This window comes from Balaenoptera musculus, chromosome 2, assembly GCF_009873245.2.
Source record: "Balaenoptera musculus isolate JJ_BM4_2016_0621 chromosome 2, mBalMus1.pri.v3, whole genome shotgun sequence".
In the NCBI taxonomy this organism is placed as follows: Eukaryota; Metazoa; Chordata; class Mammalia; order Artiodactyla; family Balaenopteridae; genus Balaenoptera; species Balaenoptera musculus.
This window is the reverse complement of record NC_045786.1, coordinates 15,056,327-15,074,012: the sequence shown is the minus strand read 5'-3', so window position 1 is coordinate 15,074,012 and position 17,686 is coordinate 15,056,327. Positions and strand designations below refer to the sequence as shown.

The following is a 17,686-nucleotide window of genomic DNA, read 5'->3' as shown; positions in this document are numbered from 1 at the left end:
TTGGGGAACTATGCCTTACATAGTGGACTGCTTACTTATAAATCATCAGGTCAACATAGCCTAATGCAAAGACCTGGATTGAACTTTGGATTTTATACTAGTTGTAACAGAACACTGATGTGTTGTTTGTTCACACCTGTTCTCACTAGTCTGATTCATTGGAATGTTTATTACATTCTTTGCTCTCTGAGTGAACCTAAGAATTTTTTTCCCAATCCCTTTCCCCATTGTCTCCTTAGTCTCTGGAATAATCATGTTCCTTCCAGAGTAAAACCCAAAGATAACTTTGACATAAGCTCTTTTCATTTTTTTAACCCAGGTTGTTTTTTAATGTTTTAACCATTAAGCAGTATTCTGAATTTTATCTACAGATTAACTGAATTCAAAATATTAACTGGTGATTACTTCTAAGCAACGTTTATGCACAGTGTAGATCAGTGAAGAGAACTACTTGGATATCTAAGCCCAGGCAGAGGAAATCCATGAGCATATGGAAATTCTCTACTTATAGAAGTATCTGATATATGTAGACTTCTAACGTAAGAACATTCAAGTAAGAGTTCCTGTCCTGGTTTCTTCTGAACTTTTCATTTGAGATACAAAAGTAAATCAAGTGGCCCTAGGGTTTGTTATTAATACAATCACTTAATGCCTGTGTCTCCCACTAGACTGTAAACAGCATAAATGCAGGAACTGTGTCAGTTTTGTTTACTATATACTTTTTAAAACAAAAGTCTCCTGAATAAATGTTTTTAATGTCCTAATATCAAAGGGAAAGGTATTTAATCTAAAAAGGCAGCTGGTTGATATTTGAAGCAAACACCTGGGAACAGAAGAAGGCTGCTTCTCTGTGAGTGTCCACCCAAGGCGCCCAAATGCCAAAGACAAGAGAGAACTGGTCACTCCAGTCACGTGTCTAATCTTGTCAAAGAAAAGAAAAAATTAAGTAAAGTGGTATCATTTCAGGAAAATGGCTCAATTTGTGTTTTTTGTGTGGATCAGGTATAATGATTAAAAATGCATAATGTTAAACTTCCATAGCTAAATCTAACCTCTTTCCACCGAGTGCTACTTACAATTAGTATTGTGTTTGGTATAGTCACGTTCAGTTTACCACTGCTTCATTCTCTGCACTGCGTGTTTATGCAAAGCCTGATGATTATGCTTGCAGACTGACTAATGCTCTTTAAAATTGTGTTGATATCTCAAAGTGATTGATGCAGCACATTCATTGCATTTTTGAAGCTGCTTTATCTTGATACTTGTTTCAAAGCTAGTGCACCAGGTGGAGGGGGCGGGGGAGAGGGGGACGATGACACATAAAATTGTATGTCAAATGAATGCATCCAAAACCATGATATGAGGATTCCAAATTTATACTATTTGGGACATGTACAGATGCAACCTATGAAACATTCAGAAAGCTCCAGATCAGAGAAATCAGAAATTCTCCAGATCTCATATCCATTAAGGAATAGAAATCTGGACTCAGCCTTCTTTATTGAGATCGATTTCAACACTGGAACTTTAAGGATCATCATTTCCAAAACAGATGAAAGGCTATTTATTATTCCTACAGTTCTCTGGAATGTAAACCTTACTGTGTGTGCTTTGGAAAGTACTAAGCTCAACATTTTAAAAAGTGAAATTCTTAAATTTTGGTAAACTCTCTAAGGATAAGTTGAATTTTTTTATATATTTCTAAAGCCTTGGTTTTGGTATGATCATATAGATATAGAACATGTTCAGTTACAAATTGGAAATTTCAGCTAATAGGTGATGTTTCCCAGATGTGTCTGCACGTTGGGATCACACTGCACCCAGCCCGGATTCTGATTTAACTGGTCTGGAGTATGATCTGGGCTGTGAAATTTATAAAAGATCTCGAATTGATTCTAATGTGCAGACAAGTTTGGGAACCACTGCTACAGTTCAAGGGCATTCATTAGCTCACAGCATTGTCCTCCGTTGAGCGCTTATTCGAGTACTCACTGAGAGAAAGATAGAAATACAGGTGTTACTTGAATATGGGAGGGCTTCTCAATTAACATCTGGTTACTCCTAAGGCCTTGTTCTGTGACCATTGGTATGCACTGTATCTGGAAATTTATATTTATTTATAAATAAATATATAAATATATAAGTGATATTTATTTTCCTATATTTGTTTGTTAGCATTTATAATGACATGTAGATATGCTAAGTTCCACTTTAAAATGTTAACTGGCATAGTTACTCTCAACCATCCAGGCTGTCCCAGTTATCCTGATTAAATGCTGCAGGGTCATTTTTGAGTGTTCTTCCTCTTAAATACTGGCAAGTCTTTTGGATTCTTCAGTCTTTCTCACAACAGCCTCTTCCCTTTTGTTTTCCCTCTTAGTAACCTGGTTGAGCTGTTAGGATTTTGTTCTTGATTCTTTTATTCTTTTTCAGAAAATAATTAGTTAATTAATTTTTATTCTTTTACTCTTTATTCTTATTATAGCTTCCAAACCAATGTATGATTCTAATCTCTCCCTTCTCCAGTCCATCCTATATTCTAGATTGTTCCATCTAAGTCTACACTTAATCCATTACTTCCGAGGCTCTCATTTTACACAGAATCAAATTCAGACTTTCCAGATTGATGTTCAAAGGTCTGTGCAATCAAAATTCTACATATCTAACTGCACTCACTTCACATTACTCCCCTATATGTGTCTGTTGTTCTAGTTATTTTCTGTAATCTTATTAGTATTTTTCTGCTCATTCTCCTGGGTTCAGACCAGTCCCTCTGAGCCAAATCGCCCTCTCAATTAATTCCTCAAGGCCCAGATTAAATATCATGACTTCTATGAGCCCTCTATTTTATCACTAAAACTGAATGAGATTTTTTCCTCCTGAGAAGGCTTATAGAACTGAAGCTGCCATTAGTACAGCCTTTATCTTATGCTGGTCTGGAGTAGAGAGATTTGAGTACCTGCATTATGTCACTCTGTTGCAGGTTTCTGGAGAGCAAGGACTATATCATAAACATCTTTTGCCCTTCACAGCCATCAGCTGAAGACCTCCACATACATAATCAGTGCATCATAAATACTTGTTAGCTTGTATGAGTGACATCTAAAAGAAATGGTTGTAAATAAATAGGCTGTTTTATAGCATCTTCCTACATTAGACTATGTTCACTTGAATATTTGACCTCCATGCATTTTTCTTACACTTTCCGGCTAGTTCTTAGGAAAGTGAGAAGCTCATAACATTGATTTTCCCTTGTGTGATTTTGTAAGACAGAAGCAAAAAGGAAAGCATGCTTCTCAGATTGCTCTGAAATAAAATCCCTCCTAAGCTATCTTGTAATCTTATCGCAAGGTATAAATAGCAGCTTTATAGATCTGAGAGGGAGCCTTTCTGCAAAGTCAGCAAAACCATATTATGAAAATATTTGTTTGAATCTAGAATTGGTAATTTTAAAACAAAACTGCAACAGACTGTGCTTTTCTTTTTGCTTCTTTATTTTTAATGGCTCATGAAACTATTGCAGCCTCTCTCCCTTTGTTCTGCCCTTGTTTGACCTGTACATCAGCTACCTAAAGTTAAGTGAGTTGGCAACAAGATTTTCCTTCTTCTAAAATGTGGTCCTGGAAGAATTTATCATTTGAAATGGGCTTTTAAAATTCTTATTTAGAAAACAATAGGAAGATTTACATTGTTAAAAGTACGTCTATGCTAAATGAAAGCAGCTACAGATTTTTTTTTTTTAATTGAAGCTACCCACAGGTATTGTCAAAATGGTCTCTCAACTGAAGTGGAAATGATACAGTATCTCCTAGAGGGGTCAAAGTAACTGTTTATTTATACTTAGCAAAACAGCTCAACCACTCAGGCACAGAAAATTTGCATGGCATGATGGGTTAAAAATGGCCCCAAATTCCTACAGTTTATCCCATAAAGAGGTAGGATCTATCTTCTCACCTCTTGAACCCAGGACATGCTTTGTAACTTGTTCTGATCAAATGATGGGATGGAAGTCACATTAAGCACCTTCTAAGCAATGCCTCCAGACACTTGCAGCTTCCGCTCTCACTTGCTTGGATTCTTTCAGGTTGGGAATAAGCCCAATCTGGTCTCCTTGGGAATGAGATGTCACAGTGAGAGAGAGACCCTAAACATGTGGCCAAGTCCATGTGGAAGCAGCCAGTCCCCAGCCGACATGAGAACTGGCCACAAACCATCAGTGATCCCAACTGACACCGTGTAGGACAGAAGCAATGCCCAGCTGCACCCAGTCCTAAACAAATGAATGGTTGTTTCAGGCCACCAAATTTGGGGGTTGTTTGTTACCCAGCAATAACCACTGATAGAGGTGGCTTGAGGGGTTTTGTAATAGGGCATGGAAATTTCAAGAATAATAAACTGGATAGTGAATAAAATATATTTATAAATAAATTGGATTGGTTTGTGTATGAGTTTTTACTTCTTCCTTGCTGTTAAGAAGAATCCACCACTGTAACATCTTTTCTAGGAGGTAATAGAGCCGAAGTAAATAGCCTTGAAAAATATAAAGAAGGTCTAAAACTTACAAATCTATATATTATCTATCATGTACCAATGTTTACTATCTAGAATACAGCAGTGAACCCAATAAAGAGAGGGAGAGATATTTTAAACGGGGAGTGGGGGGAGGCAATAATTTTTTTTTTGAAGTCCAATGATAAAAGTTACAAAGGAAATTAAAGCAGACTAAGAAATAAAGCATGACAGAATAGGGGAGGATCATCCCAGGTGCATAAAAGAGCAGGTGAACAGTATGGTGTCAGGGCACATAGCGTACTCGTGGGACACCAGGAGAGCTAGTAGGGCTGGTGTGGCATGTGGTGGGGAGGATGAAATGGAAGGGGTGGCTGTGTCAAGCCCAGTGTTTGTGGGAACAGTAACAGCTACCTTTGAAGTGAGATTGACCAGTTCATAGGGGGAAATTACCCAACTTTTCCACAAATGTTGGTTGTGTGAAAATTGTCAACTGAGTTATAATTTTTAGAAGTTGCTCCAGAGTAAAATTTTCCATAATTCTTGTAAAATTATAAATATCTCAATTTTTTTTCTAAGAAATAGGCCAAGCTAGAGAACTGCATGGATTTTCAAAAAGCCCTCCTATATTAGAAAGCTTGAGTGGCAATTTTGATTAGCACTAGAGAATGACATGAATTTTCAAAGGCAATAAATCTAGGGCTTTCTTACAAATCCAAACTTAATAAAGGAACTATCTGTATGTGCTATGGACTGAATTCTGTCTTCCCTAAATCCATATGTTGAAGCCCTAACCCCCATGTGGTTATATTTGGAGATAGGGCCTTTAGGAGGTAATTAAGATTTAATGAGGTCATAAGGGTGGGCGCTATGGGATTGGTATCCTTATAAGAGGAGGGGGAGACACTAAAGAACTTTCTCTTGGCCCTTTGAGGACATAGCGAGAAGGCAACCATCTACAAGCCAGGAAGAGAGCTTTCACAAAAACCAAATCAGCCAGAATCTTGATCTTAGGCTTCCCAGATTCCAAAACTGTGAGAAATAAATTTTTGTTTTTTAAGCCACTCAGTCTATGGTCTTTTGTTATGGCAGCCTGAGCGGACTAAGACAGTATGTTTATAGTGTCTGAGTTCCTGCCCCATCATGAATGCTACATCTAAAATAGAAATGTCCATATAAATTATGATTGTCTTTTTTGATTATCAGAATGTTTTATGGTCCCTCACACCATTGTTGTTTCTTTCTAGTTGATTGGAAAAATACACCAAGAATTATAGAGAAATTCAGTAACTGTAAAATGATCACACATTTTATGCATCACAATATATTGTGCATTTGAAAAATAATGCACACAAATACAAGACCTGTGATTTTTTTAGTTTGCACAGATAACGCATAGTGTTCCCAGGGATTCGTACACTCCTTGAAACAAGTCTGTTAATTTGCCTCCAGTCTTGGGGCCAATCTACAACTTACCAACAAGGATGATTAAGTACCTATTGAAATGGTACTATACTATACAGTTACTATAACTAGCTACCTCTGTTGGTTCTTCAAACTGCACACTTATATTTCTTTTGGTGGGTATCACTTAAATAATGCAAAGTCTTCTGACTCACTCACCCCTAGCAGTTTCTTCCCATTTGCCTTGTGGCTTTAGAATCTCAGAACCTTAGCTGAAAGGAATTTTAAGAGACACCTAGTTGAATTCCTTATATAAAGCCCAGAATTTACAGTGACTATTTAGAGGTAGAAGCTGTACTTCAACCCAAATATCCTTTGAGTTATGTTATTCTAATGCTAATTTTGAGCTTTTTAATAGAAGTTTCATACATATTTTTAAACTTTTTTCATGCATGCATTTTTTCCCTAAGTTTTTGGAGCCTTCAGAGATCCCTTGTAGTTTGGCAGTGCACCTCTTTAGCAACCACTGTATGATTGGCCATCACTTGCTTGTATTTATAAAAGATAAATTGAGATGTTAATTCACTCAAAACTGCCCCGGATTCTCTCTCTGGTCTGTGCTTTTTCACCACTCTAAGACTGGAAATACTCTCGCAGGTTTATTCTTGAAAAGGTTGAAAGTTTCTACCAGGAGCAAATTAAAGTAAACTGGATAAAATATATCCAGGTAGAAAAATACTATTTGTTTCATTTAATAAATGAATCAACACAAACACATACCAACACATTCCAAAATGCCTGGAGATGTAGGCAATAACTTAATTGAATTATAGAGCTTTGATTTTGTTATTATTTTGAAAGATCATAAATGTGTTATGCTCCCTTGGCCATACAGTTTACCTCTCTTTGCATAGCATGAGAGATGATCTCATCTAAGAGAAACAGTTACTGGGAAAATGAAAACTGTTTTATGATGGAAATATTGCTGGAATCCCATATTTTATATGTCACATAGTAATCTGACCTCACGATAAATTCACACACACACACACACACACACACCAACTAATCCTACATTCTTGGGTGTCACTTAACTAAATTCTTGTGAAGAACTGATAAAATAAGTAATACCTACCAAAGAGTCATGGACAAGATATTTCTAGGGGGATAGACCATGCTGCAAATAGATCAAGTAGGTAAAAATCCTTAAAGAAATAGCAAAGGCATCTGTGAGAAACTGAAGATACGTAAAAGATATGCATAATGAGAACTGGTGCAATAATCTGATATAATCAACAGGAGATAGAGGAACTGATTTTAATTCTTCTGACACCATAACAGTAAATTTAATTGTATCCCATGTAATTGTTCTGAGTGTCTGAAGAGGGTATTGTTGTAGTACTTGCTGATGTATATTGAAGGCTATTTGAAGATAATATGTAATTGCTCCTATCGTGCTGAAATTGTGTGGGGCTAATTTAATAATCCTTTATATTCTGTTCATATGCTTTTCAAATGTGCTTAAATATGTAGGTCTAATTTCATTTTTTGGCAACCCAGTGAAAGAAAGCTAAATACTCTCACTGGCTTTTTATTAACAGAGACACTCATATGACCTATCTTCCTACACCACATTCCCTGTAGGTCACCTCCTTCTAATGTAGTTGAGAAAAGTATTGCCAGCTCACTCTTTTTCTCCTTTTGTTATTTGATCATGTCCTTTGGTTTCTTATAGCAACAGGATTTTTTTAGATCACTGTTTTTTAACTCTTTGTTTTTGAGGAGTTTTATATAGACGAGTAATATTTTTAAATAGCTTTACCTTTAAATGTACTATATGGCCCTTGTGAAATCATTTATATAAGAATGTAACATATTTGGTTACAGTACATTACATTATATTACGTATATTAATACCTGGCAAGAACCATTCAAATTATAATATTTCTTTATTTATTATGAAACTATCTTTGAAAGGTAACTGATTGATTAAATGCTGAATAACTTTACCTGAGAACTTTGACTATGTTTTATATATCCATATATTTCAAATGACTAGCACAGTGATGTTCATACAATATATTCTTGATTTTTTAAAAAAAATTCTTAATGAAATGAATTTAGAGTTCAAATGCTATTACTACACAGGCAATGTGAGGCATCCATAAGAACTATTCAACATAAAATCAACTTAACACCCATGATGGAAGAGAAGACAACCTTTGGGTTAGAAATTGTGTAAACTGATTGTTGCAGAATGGTTAGGCTACAGTTACAAAGACTTTTTCTCTGTGTTTTTGGTGTATGTCCTCTGTTTACAGCTGTACAATTCCAGACATGTTTGAAAAGCATGGATTTATAGGATTTATAGCTACCTATTGTGCCATCTACTTTCAGTAACAGTTGGTTTCCTAAATGAATTGGCAAGTAGGCATATCACAGTAGTGTTTTGTTTTATTTTTTATGATGTTAGAAATAGTTTGCAAGAAAAAAAAAAAAAGAAAGAAAGAAGTAGTTTGCTTTTGAGCAGAATAGGAAAATCTTTGTGCCTGAAGTGGCTTTTGGCAAAGCTTTAAGAACCATTACTCCTATAAAGGACAAGATATGGTTTGAGTAATTTAGTAGTGCTAAGATGTCATATTTTTGAGACATCTGTTTTATGGCTTTCCTGAATAACTGAGCCAAACACCTCTCCCAGGAATTTAACAACTTTTGTCTCTAAATTCCTAGGTAAACAATAAATTGTCTTCCTCTTTGAAAAAAAGTTGCCATGACAACTTGGCAAGCTTGGGCTATAGAAGTCAAACACCAAGAAGTCAAAAAGCTTTAACTTTCAGTATTTTCAAAGATGTGATGTTGTTTTGAGAAGCTCTGATTTAAGTGAAAATGAAGGTGTATGTTCACATAGCCATATCAGTAACTGTAATTACTGATTACTGACAAAAAAATGTATATTTTTGCAGCTAATCCATTGTTTAGCATAATGATACTCTTATTCTTTATGTTAACTTCAAGACTGTGTCTTGATTAATTACAGGGATTTAGGGGTTAAGGAAAATACCAAAGTCATTTTAGATATGTTGATTGCAACAATTATACCGAACTCTATACTGAAAGTTTGTAATATTAAAGAAAATATCTATCTGGCAATTGTATAAGAATTTGGCAGCATCATAAAATCTATTACATAATTCATCTAAAGATTACATCTCTGACCTCAGTGTTGCTGAACTCTTTATAAAAATACTAGCAATAGGGAAAAAAGATTAAATTTTTAATTTAAACTCACTGAATATTTTCTTCAAAACCACCCTTTTATACCATTCATTGAAAAATCAAATGAATCATTATTGTTTGTTATTCAGATTTGATGATTTCTGGCTGGTTAAATACAAGTTTTCATTCCTTCTGTGTGATTTGCTGGACTACCAGATGCGAATGGGAGATGTTTGTTATCTAGATCTATAAATCTGTAGATAAGGTTGTCTTATTCAACATTGCTTAAGTCTCTTTTCGTGCAAGTTAAGGAAACTTGTTTGTCAGTTCGGATTCTTTTGGTTGGTAATAACTCAACTCAAGGTGTTTTAACAATAGAAGAGATTTAATGGTTCATCTAAGTGGTTGAACAAGCCCAGGAGTTGGCGCACTTAGATATACTTGGTCAGGGATCTGGCTTTTTCTTTGCATTGCTTATGGTTCTGTCCTTATCTATGTTTGCTTTATCTTCAGGCAGGATTCCCTCTTGGTAGAAAATGCTGGCAGTAGTTCCAAGTCTCATATCTACACATCTCAGCAGTCAGAATCAGGGAAATTATCTCCTCTCTACCTAATCTCCAAGATGACTCACTAATTGGTCCTTCTTAGGTTATGTGCTCATCATGCCCACCAACCATTGTTGCCAGTGGAGTGACACGTGTAGAATGGCTTGTGCCCAGTGTCAAGGAGGGTACTTACCACTGAAAGCTTCCAATGGTGAAGCACCAGACAATAGGAAGGAGTTGAAGGCACAACCACAATGCTTGTTACTCTCCTAGAACCCAAGCAACCAGTGTCATCACGTTCTGGAAGGGAGGGCTGGAAAATCATTAGGATAGAAGCTCTCCTGAGTTTCATAGAATCTTATTCCTACTCCTTTTTTTGTATCTCCTTTTCTCTTTTTTCTCTGCAGAACTTTCTTATCTTTCATCGTGGGTATACTTGTAATTTGTACATGATACCTAGAGTTTAATTGGAGATATAGGATTTTTTTTTTTAATTTACTGTTAACATTTAATCAACATCTTTTCTCAAGATGTACATTTGGGGTCATATTTTTTCTTTTAGTCATGAAGCAAAATCTATTTAGAATATTGCTTAGAATATTCCTTTCCTTCATGTAGTCCCATATATATATAAATATATATATATATATATATATATATATATATATATATTTATATATATGTGATGACTTGTGAAAAGGTACATGGTATTCTTATTTTGACTGGATTTCAAGAATAATTATATTTTATATAATTAGCACTTAAATAATAAATGCATTAGATGAAATTCCATCCAAAAATTTATTATTCAAATCATAGACCCTCCATTCACTAAACATTAATCTTACATATACCTGAATATTTTTAAATACATTCTGTTTAGTGACTTCTCAAACTGATAAGCACATTTACATTTCATGATAAAACAAACAACCAACAACATAAAAAACTAATTGTGATTCAAATTAGTCAAGAATCATGTGATTTTCTGGGTGTTCCTCAGCAAAATTGCTTTTTAAAACATTTAAATCTCTTCATTGAGTGAGAAACCTGAAAAATAAAGGTTTTGTGACAGGTACCATGTTGATATCAATAATGAGAATTTAAATAAAAGTAGAATTTAACAACCCAAATTATAGGGGAAAGATGTATTATCTCAATTTCTAGGACCATTAAATGAAAGCAGTGCCTAATATAACCCTAGTTTAAAAGGAGAAGTTTGAATTTGTTGTCACTCAATAGTAATTACAGTTCAGGCTTTCAGAAAAGACTAGTTCCAAAAGGGACATTTTTTGTTTGGGCAGCAGCAATTAGAGAGAGCCCTAACATTACTGTTTTAGAAAAGACTATTGTACACAGATTGTTCATTTGCCTTTAAGTTTTGTCTATATAACAGTTTATTTTAAAGAAGCTTATTACTTTTATATTTTTAAAATCTAATTCACTTTCCTTAGAGGTTATTTAACTCATTTGGCTATTTTGAAGAATACTAACACTCCTAATTTCAATAGGATCATTTTTGTTTTTTTGTTTGTTCTTTTATGAATTTTAGGAACACCTTTGTTCTTTTTTTTCTTTTGAGGGCTTTTACCTTCTTTTTAATGAAACTCTGTGTAACTCTGAATTATATAAGTTTGATATATAATGATTTAAAGGCTTCTCGTAAAAAGGGGGTCAGAAGGAAGAAAAAACATTTTTTGATCCTAGGACAATAAAGGTATTACAAAAATGTAACTGATGTGAAAAAACGTCCATTAAATGTTGCACTCTGAATTCACCTGAAAAAGAAAAAAAATGCTACAAGTGGATTCATCTTAGAGGTATTGTTTTAAATAGCAGTCAGTGTCAACACAAAGCTTATAACAAGAACCATGTATGATTACCTCTATCTTTGCTTGCCACAATTCTGACACACTCTCATTTTTAGGGTAAAAAAAAATATTTACACAACTCTAGGGAAAAAGCAAAATAAACTGATAAAATGGAGAAATTTCAAGAAGCCATAGTCAAAAGTAAAATATACTTTTTTACCTTCTAAAATAGAAATTAGAATGCTTTAGGCAAATTTAGCTAGTACTGAGTAGTCACTGAAAAAAATAAATGCTTCTCTTTTTTTCCTACCTTTATTGAGATATAATTGATATGTAACATTGTGTAAGTTTAAGGAGTACAACATGTTGACTTGATACACTTATATACTGTAAAAGCTAGCCACCATAGCATCAGTTAACATCTCCATCACGTCACATTATTATCATTTCATTTTTGTGGTGAGAACATTTAAGATCTATAATCTTAAACTTAGATCCCCAGAACTTAATCGTCTTATAACTGGAAGTGTGTACATTTTGACCAACATCTCCCCATTTCACCCCCTTCCAGCCCCTGGTCACCACCATTCTAATCTGTTTCCATGAGTTTGGCTTTTTTAGATTCCGCATATAAGGGATATCACTTGGTATTTATCTTTCTCCATCTGACTTATTTCACTTAGCACAATACCCTCAAGGTCCATCTGTACTGTCCGTGTCCTTGATGTGCATTATTCTTTATTATTATAGGAGGACACAGATCATAATTACTATATATCTCGGATATATGGTCCATCTGATTCTGCCAGCCGGGATTTGTGGGTGAACATAGACCAAATGGAAAAGGACAAAGTGAAGATTCATGGAATACTGTCCAATACTCATCGACAAGCTGCAGTAAGTGCTTTGACATTTTGAGTTTCTTTTTCTTCTTCTGTGAAAAAAATTTTGCTTTAATTGACATATTAACATTGTTGTGATCACTTTTCAAGTATATTTAGTTCTGCAATTGCAGTTTAGATTAATAACTGCATATAAGACGTTATAGAAAATGATAAAGAATTATTTTGAGAAGCCACCATTAAATTAACCATTAATTAATTAATTTAATTAACCATTAACTTCTCCAGTAAGTATGATGAGTTGCATATTCAATTTAAAGTTGTGATTTATCTTGGATGATTTTCAGTTTTCATGTAATTAGAGAACATGCATGTAATCCATGCATTTAGAGAACATTTTTTTAAAATTACATTAATTTGCTATCTTCCATTTTACATGAGTTTATTACCCTTGGTCTGAAAAAGATTTAACCAGAAACATTCACAATTCAGATAACACATGTAGCTCAAATTATGGATTTATGTGAAAAAATTTAATATAAAAGAAAATAATTATGTGAAGAAATTTAATATAAAAGAAAATAATTAAATCTAGAAGACTCCAAACATATTTTAAGTCTGAGCTTAAATCATTTACCAGTGGTGGTTCCTTAAACAAACAATTTAACTATTCTGAGGCACAGTTTCTGAATCTATATACGGGGGATGACAGGAGATATGAATACAGGCCTCACTTAGCTTACATGGTCACTGATATCGTGTTCTATGTGTCAAGTTGAATGCTTTCATGGATTAGCTTTTTCAATCTTCACAACAATTCTATGATTTAAATATTATAACCATCTAGGTATTGAAGATAAGAGAACTTAATCTTGGAAAAATCAGCCTAAGGGTCCCCTGCTAGTAAGTTCTGTGACTCAGGTGTTAACCTAGGCAGTCAATTCCCCATTCAAAATGCATGTGTAAAAGTTATCACACTTGGTTCACAGAATGTTCTTTGATAATCACTTTATCAAAGATGATGCCTGATTTAACATTTTAAAAGTTATTTGGTTTTGTTGCCATGGATTATAGTGGTGATCTTACTATCAGTGAAGCCATGTCTTGTTCAGTTTATCATGACATAAAGAGAAAACAAAATAACTTTAACATTTCAAGGGCTATTGCCATTATTGATACAAAGATAGAACTAATAGAGTAATGGCCAATCTGATTTAAAGAGGCATTGATTTGATAAATGTAAAATATCAAAAATTTTGACCAACAGCCTTCATTGTATATGTGTAGATGTTCCTATGTCAGGAGATTGACTTCTAACAGTTAAAATGGAAATTATAATTCACCATCATGATTCATTGAGGCTGAGAAGTAAACGAAGTAGCCACTTCCCCTTGCTGAATTCCATCATCCCTTTCCTTTCCATATTCAAGCAGTCTCAGAGAAGATGACAGATTCAGAAATGATTCACTGTCTGGCTTAGAACAGATCTTCAAAAGAAGAGAAAATGAGAAAGATTAGATTAGGACCATGTTTTTTCAGAAATGTATTGCATTTGACAATCTTCCCACTATATTGCAGTCCCTAATAGTGTAAAATATACTTTGTAAGAGTTTGAACGTTTGCGTATCCACTTTGAGAGTCCATGAATTGGCCCAGTTCTGGTGTCGGCCACTGTGGGTGATATCTGTAAGCAGAGAAAGAAGTTCATCAGTTAAAATATTAGCTGATTTCTTCTTACACTTTCTCTTGTGCTCTCCCACAGGGGAGGCAGTTCATGTGTCCTGCCTTTCCTCAAAGAAGATTGGTTTCTCTTTGGAATAGGGTTTGCTTGGCTGCCTTGTAACAGCTCTCTGATAGTCTCAAGATATATTATGATGATATAAAGATCCATTTTTTTATAATTGTGATTTTGAGAGTGTCATTGTTTGTTGCTTTCAACACCAAAGGTTGGCTTAAACACAAATGGAAAGACTTGAGCTTGAGCTTGAGCTTGTAACTTATCTGGTGCGCCATGCATTGATTTTTAAATATATATCACTGATAGAAACCTTTATTTTAGCTACTCTGCATTGGTTTTCCATGATAATCTAAGCCATTGTCAAGTATTTCTTAGTGTTAGAAATTGGTCCTGTACCCACTTTCTCTATCACCACCAACAGAACATACATACACACACACACACACACACACACACACACACACATACACATACATGCTCACAGGTAAACAATTTCCATTTACAACAATAGAATTGATAATATTACTGAGTTACGTATTTTTGGAAAAATTTGCCACTTGGACTCCTTCATTTAAGGCGTTTTATACCTTGGAACTTATAAATTTACTTACTAGAATATTTTATAAAAATTTTGTACATTCTTTCATAAGTATGATTGTTGAATATTAGTTTGAAGATTTCCAAATTGTAGAGAGTGATCCATTTTTTAGTATTTCTTCAGTTGGCCTCCCCGTCTTTCCAATCCTGCCTTGTTCTCTTGGCTCCATTTCTATTATGCCACCCTTGGAGTAGAACCAGGTTTTAGAGGTGATGACAGAATTGTAGTGTTAAGGTATTGTTACAGCCAGGGGCCCAACGATACCCTCTTCCTCCTGCCCCTCTCCACACACAGCATAGGCACCCGGCCACAGCTACTCTCCCCGCTGTGATACTATTGAGAGGCTTAACCACAAGGGATAATGGCAAGCGGGAAACAATGACTCACTTCACTGATTAGGTTCCCTGAAATCATAATCATCAAAATCCTTGATGCAAAGCTCTCTGGTAATTTGGCTGGAAACAGGATTTAACTTTAAGCCCTAAGGGAAGAGGGGGGTTTCTTAAATCTTACCAGCAACTGATGTAATTTTCATACCCAAGGGCATCCTTTCTGTCAACAAATTAGACAAAAAAGAGAATAGAAAGATCTAGCCTAGGGTAAGACTCGGGGCAGTCGGTTAACTAACCCAGCCCTGGGCAAACAGGAAAGGAAGTGAGAAAGCTGAAGATTGGATTTCCTGAAGATATAGTTTCCCTCCCCTTTCCCAGCTTCCTCAGAATGGGTCAGAGGAAGACATGGGAGTGTCTGACCTGGAAACATAATTTTTTTTTTTTTTTTTTTAAGAAATTCATGTTTTTTTATTTATTTATTTATTTATTTATGACTGTGTTGAGTCTTCGTTTCCGTGCGAGGGCTTTCTCTAGTTGCGGCAAGTGGGGACCACTCTTCATCGCGGTGCGTGGGCCTCCCACCATCACGGCCTCTCTTGTTGCGGAGCACAGGCTCCAGATGCGCAGGCTCAGTAATTGTGGCTCACGGGCCCAGCTGCTCCGTGGCATGTGGGATCTTCCCAGACCAGGGCTCGAACCCGTGTCCCCTGCATTGGCAGGCAGATTCTCAACCACTGCGCCACCAGGGAAGCCCTGGAAACATAATTTTTTAAAGAAATATTTTCCCCTTCACCACCATCATTTGTAAATGTGGTCCAAACAGTATTTTGGAATCTTAGATTAATTTTCTAGAAAAGGAGGAATGTGGAAATAGAGTAAGAGTTTTCCCTTTTCTCCCATCTACAATAATATCATACTGTCAGAGCAGAGTAAAACTTAGAAGTCATTTAATTCACATTTTTCACATGCCAAAACACACTGATTTCTCTTTCCTTTTATAATGTAAAGTAAAATGATTAGTATTTATATTTTATATATATATATATATATACACACACACACACATGTATATGGTAATTTCATCACATGTTCCTTCAGATCTCCCCGTTGTCCTTTTTGTTTAAATCTCTCCATTGTTCTTTTTGGTTTAAATAACATTTCTTAAATCATATTTGCAGTAAAAACAGATGTTAAAACCTAGTTTTACAGTTGGACACATTAAAGGAAGGAGCATGTCTTCATAGATAAAGTGAAAATTTTGTAGGATTCCCTATCATATGACAAGCAAAGAGCCAAGCCCCTTACATTCAAATACTGGTATTTATTTGGGTTTTTTGTTCCTTATTCAAACTACACAGTTATCAGATTGCAGATCTAGAAGTTTCTAACTACAAACCTAGGAACCAGTCCAGACTTATTTTTCCTTCTATGAGGACCTTCAAATGCCACAATTTTGAGATTTTCTTATGTACTGTTAGATCCATATATTTTAGTTATTGCTGGACACACAGTTTGATTCAACAACCGGACAAATTAGAATTATTTTGTCTTTTGAAACCACAGTTTATGAAATTCTGATTCACAACTTCTGGAGAAGTACCACTGTCCCAGTAGAAGGAGTCTGGGGTTATAGAAGTTGTGAGACCTTGGCTCCAAAACTCATTTTCTCAGATTCTGGCCTCTTGGACCTCAATTTTATAACCTGGAATGAAGGGGAAAATGCCTGCCTTGACAACCTTCTGCTGCTACTTCAAGAATAAAAATGGGGCTTCCCAGGTCCGTCTGCCAATGCAGGGACACGGGTTTGAGCCCTGGTCCGGGAAGATCCCACATGCTGCGGAGCAACTAAGCCTGCGCACCACAACTACTGAGCCCATGCGCCACAACTACTGAAGCCCGCACGCCTAGAGCCCGTGCTCCGCAACAAGAGAAGCCACCGCAATGAGAAGCCCACGCACCACAACAAAGAGTAGCCTCCACTCACCGCAAATAGAGAAAGCCCACGCGCAGCAATGAAGACCCAAAGCAGCCAAAAATAAATAAATTTTAAAAAAAGAAAAAGAATAAAAATGAGATGTGAAAGGATGCTGAAAATAACAATGAGGTAGTAAGGCATTGTTTTTTGAGAGTCCTAATTCTTTACAACAAAAAATAGTAACCCCCAAGTAAGTTAATTCCTAAGTAATCTCTAAGAGTCTCTTTCTATAGACAGATATATATCTATATATTTATATCTATATAATATCTCTATATAATTTTCTGCCAAGAAATTGCCAGTGTGCTTTTTGCCAGACATAAACATACCCTGGCTTAAAAAAAAAATTTTTTTTTAATTATCTTTCTATATGTTAGTAAGAAGATTGATTCTTTGTATAAGAAACACTAGCAAAATGAAGTGCTGCTCTCCTGTGTCTCTGTCATAGAGCAGGTAAGGTTTTTGATGAAACTGGTATAGTTTTCGATGGTGGACTGTTTTAAAATTTAAAAATTGGACTGTTGTCTGTGGGGATCCTCAGATGACTCAAATATATACAGAAAACTTCATTAAACAAAAATTAGGCTTTCTGGAGGTATTTTCTTTTTCCCAAGGAAAATAACATCATTTCGACTAGCATTTCCATTGCTCTTACATTTCCATAATGTTGGTATTGAGAGAGCTATATCTGGATGCCTGTGGTGACTTTAGTCAAC

General features: G+C 35.3%; 1 protein-coding gene across 3 annotated transcripts in view; it reads left to right on the top strand.

Annotated features, from left to right (window-relative positions):
* PLXDC2 (plexin domain containing 2) overlaps positions 1-17,686 on the top strand; it is a 414,916-nt gene that overhangs the window by 179,597 nt on the left and 217,633 nt on the right. For all 3 annotated transcript variants that reach the window (XM_036842292.1, XM_036842291.1, XM_036842293.1), the window contains one exon: positions 12,236-12,382. In XM_036842292.1, the coding sequence (XP_036698187.1) occupies positions 12,236-12,382 (147 nt within the window). The remainder of the gene's footprint in view (positions 1-12,235; positions 12,383-17,686) is intronic.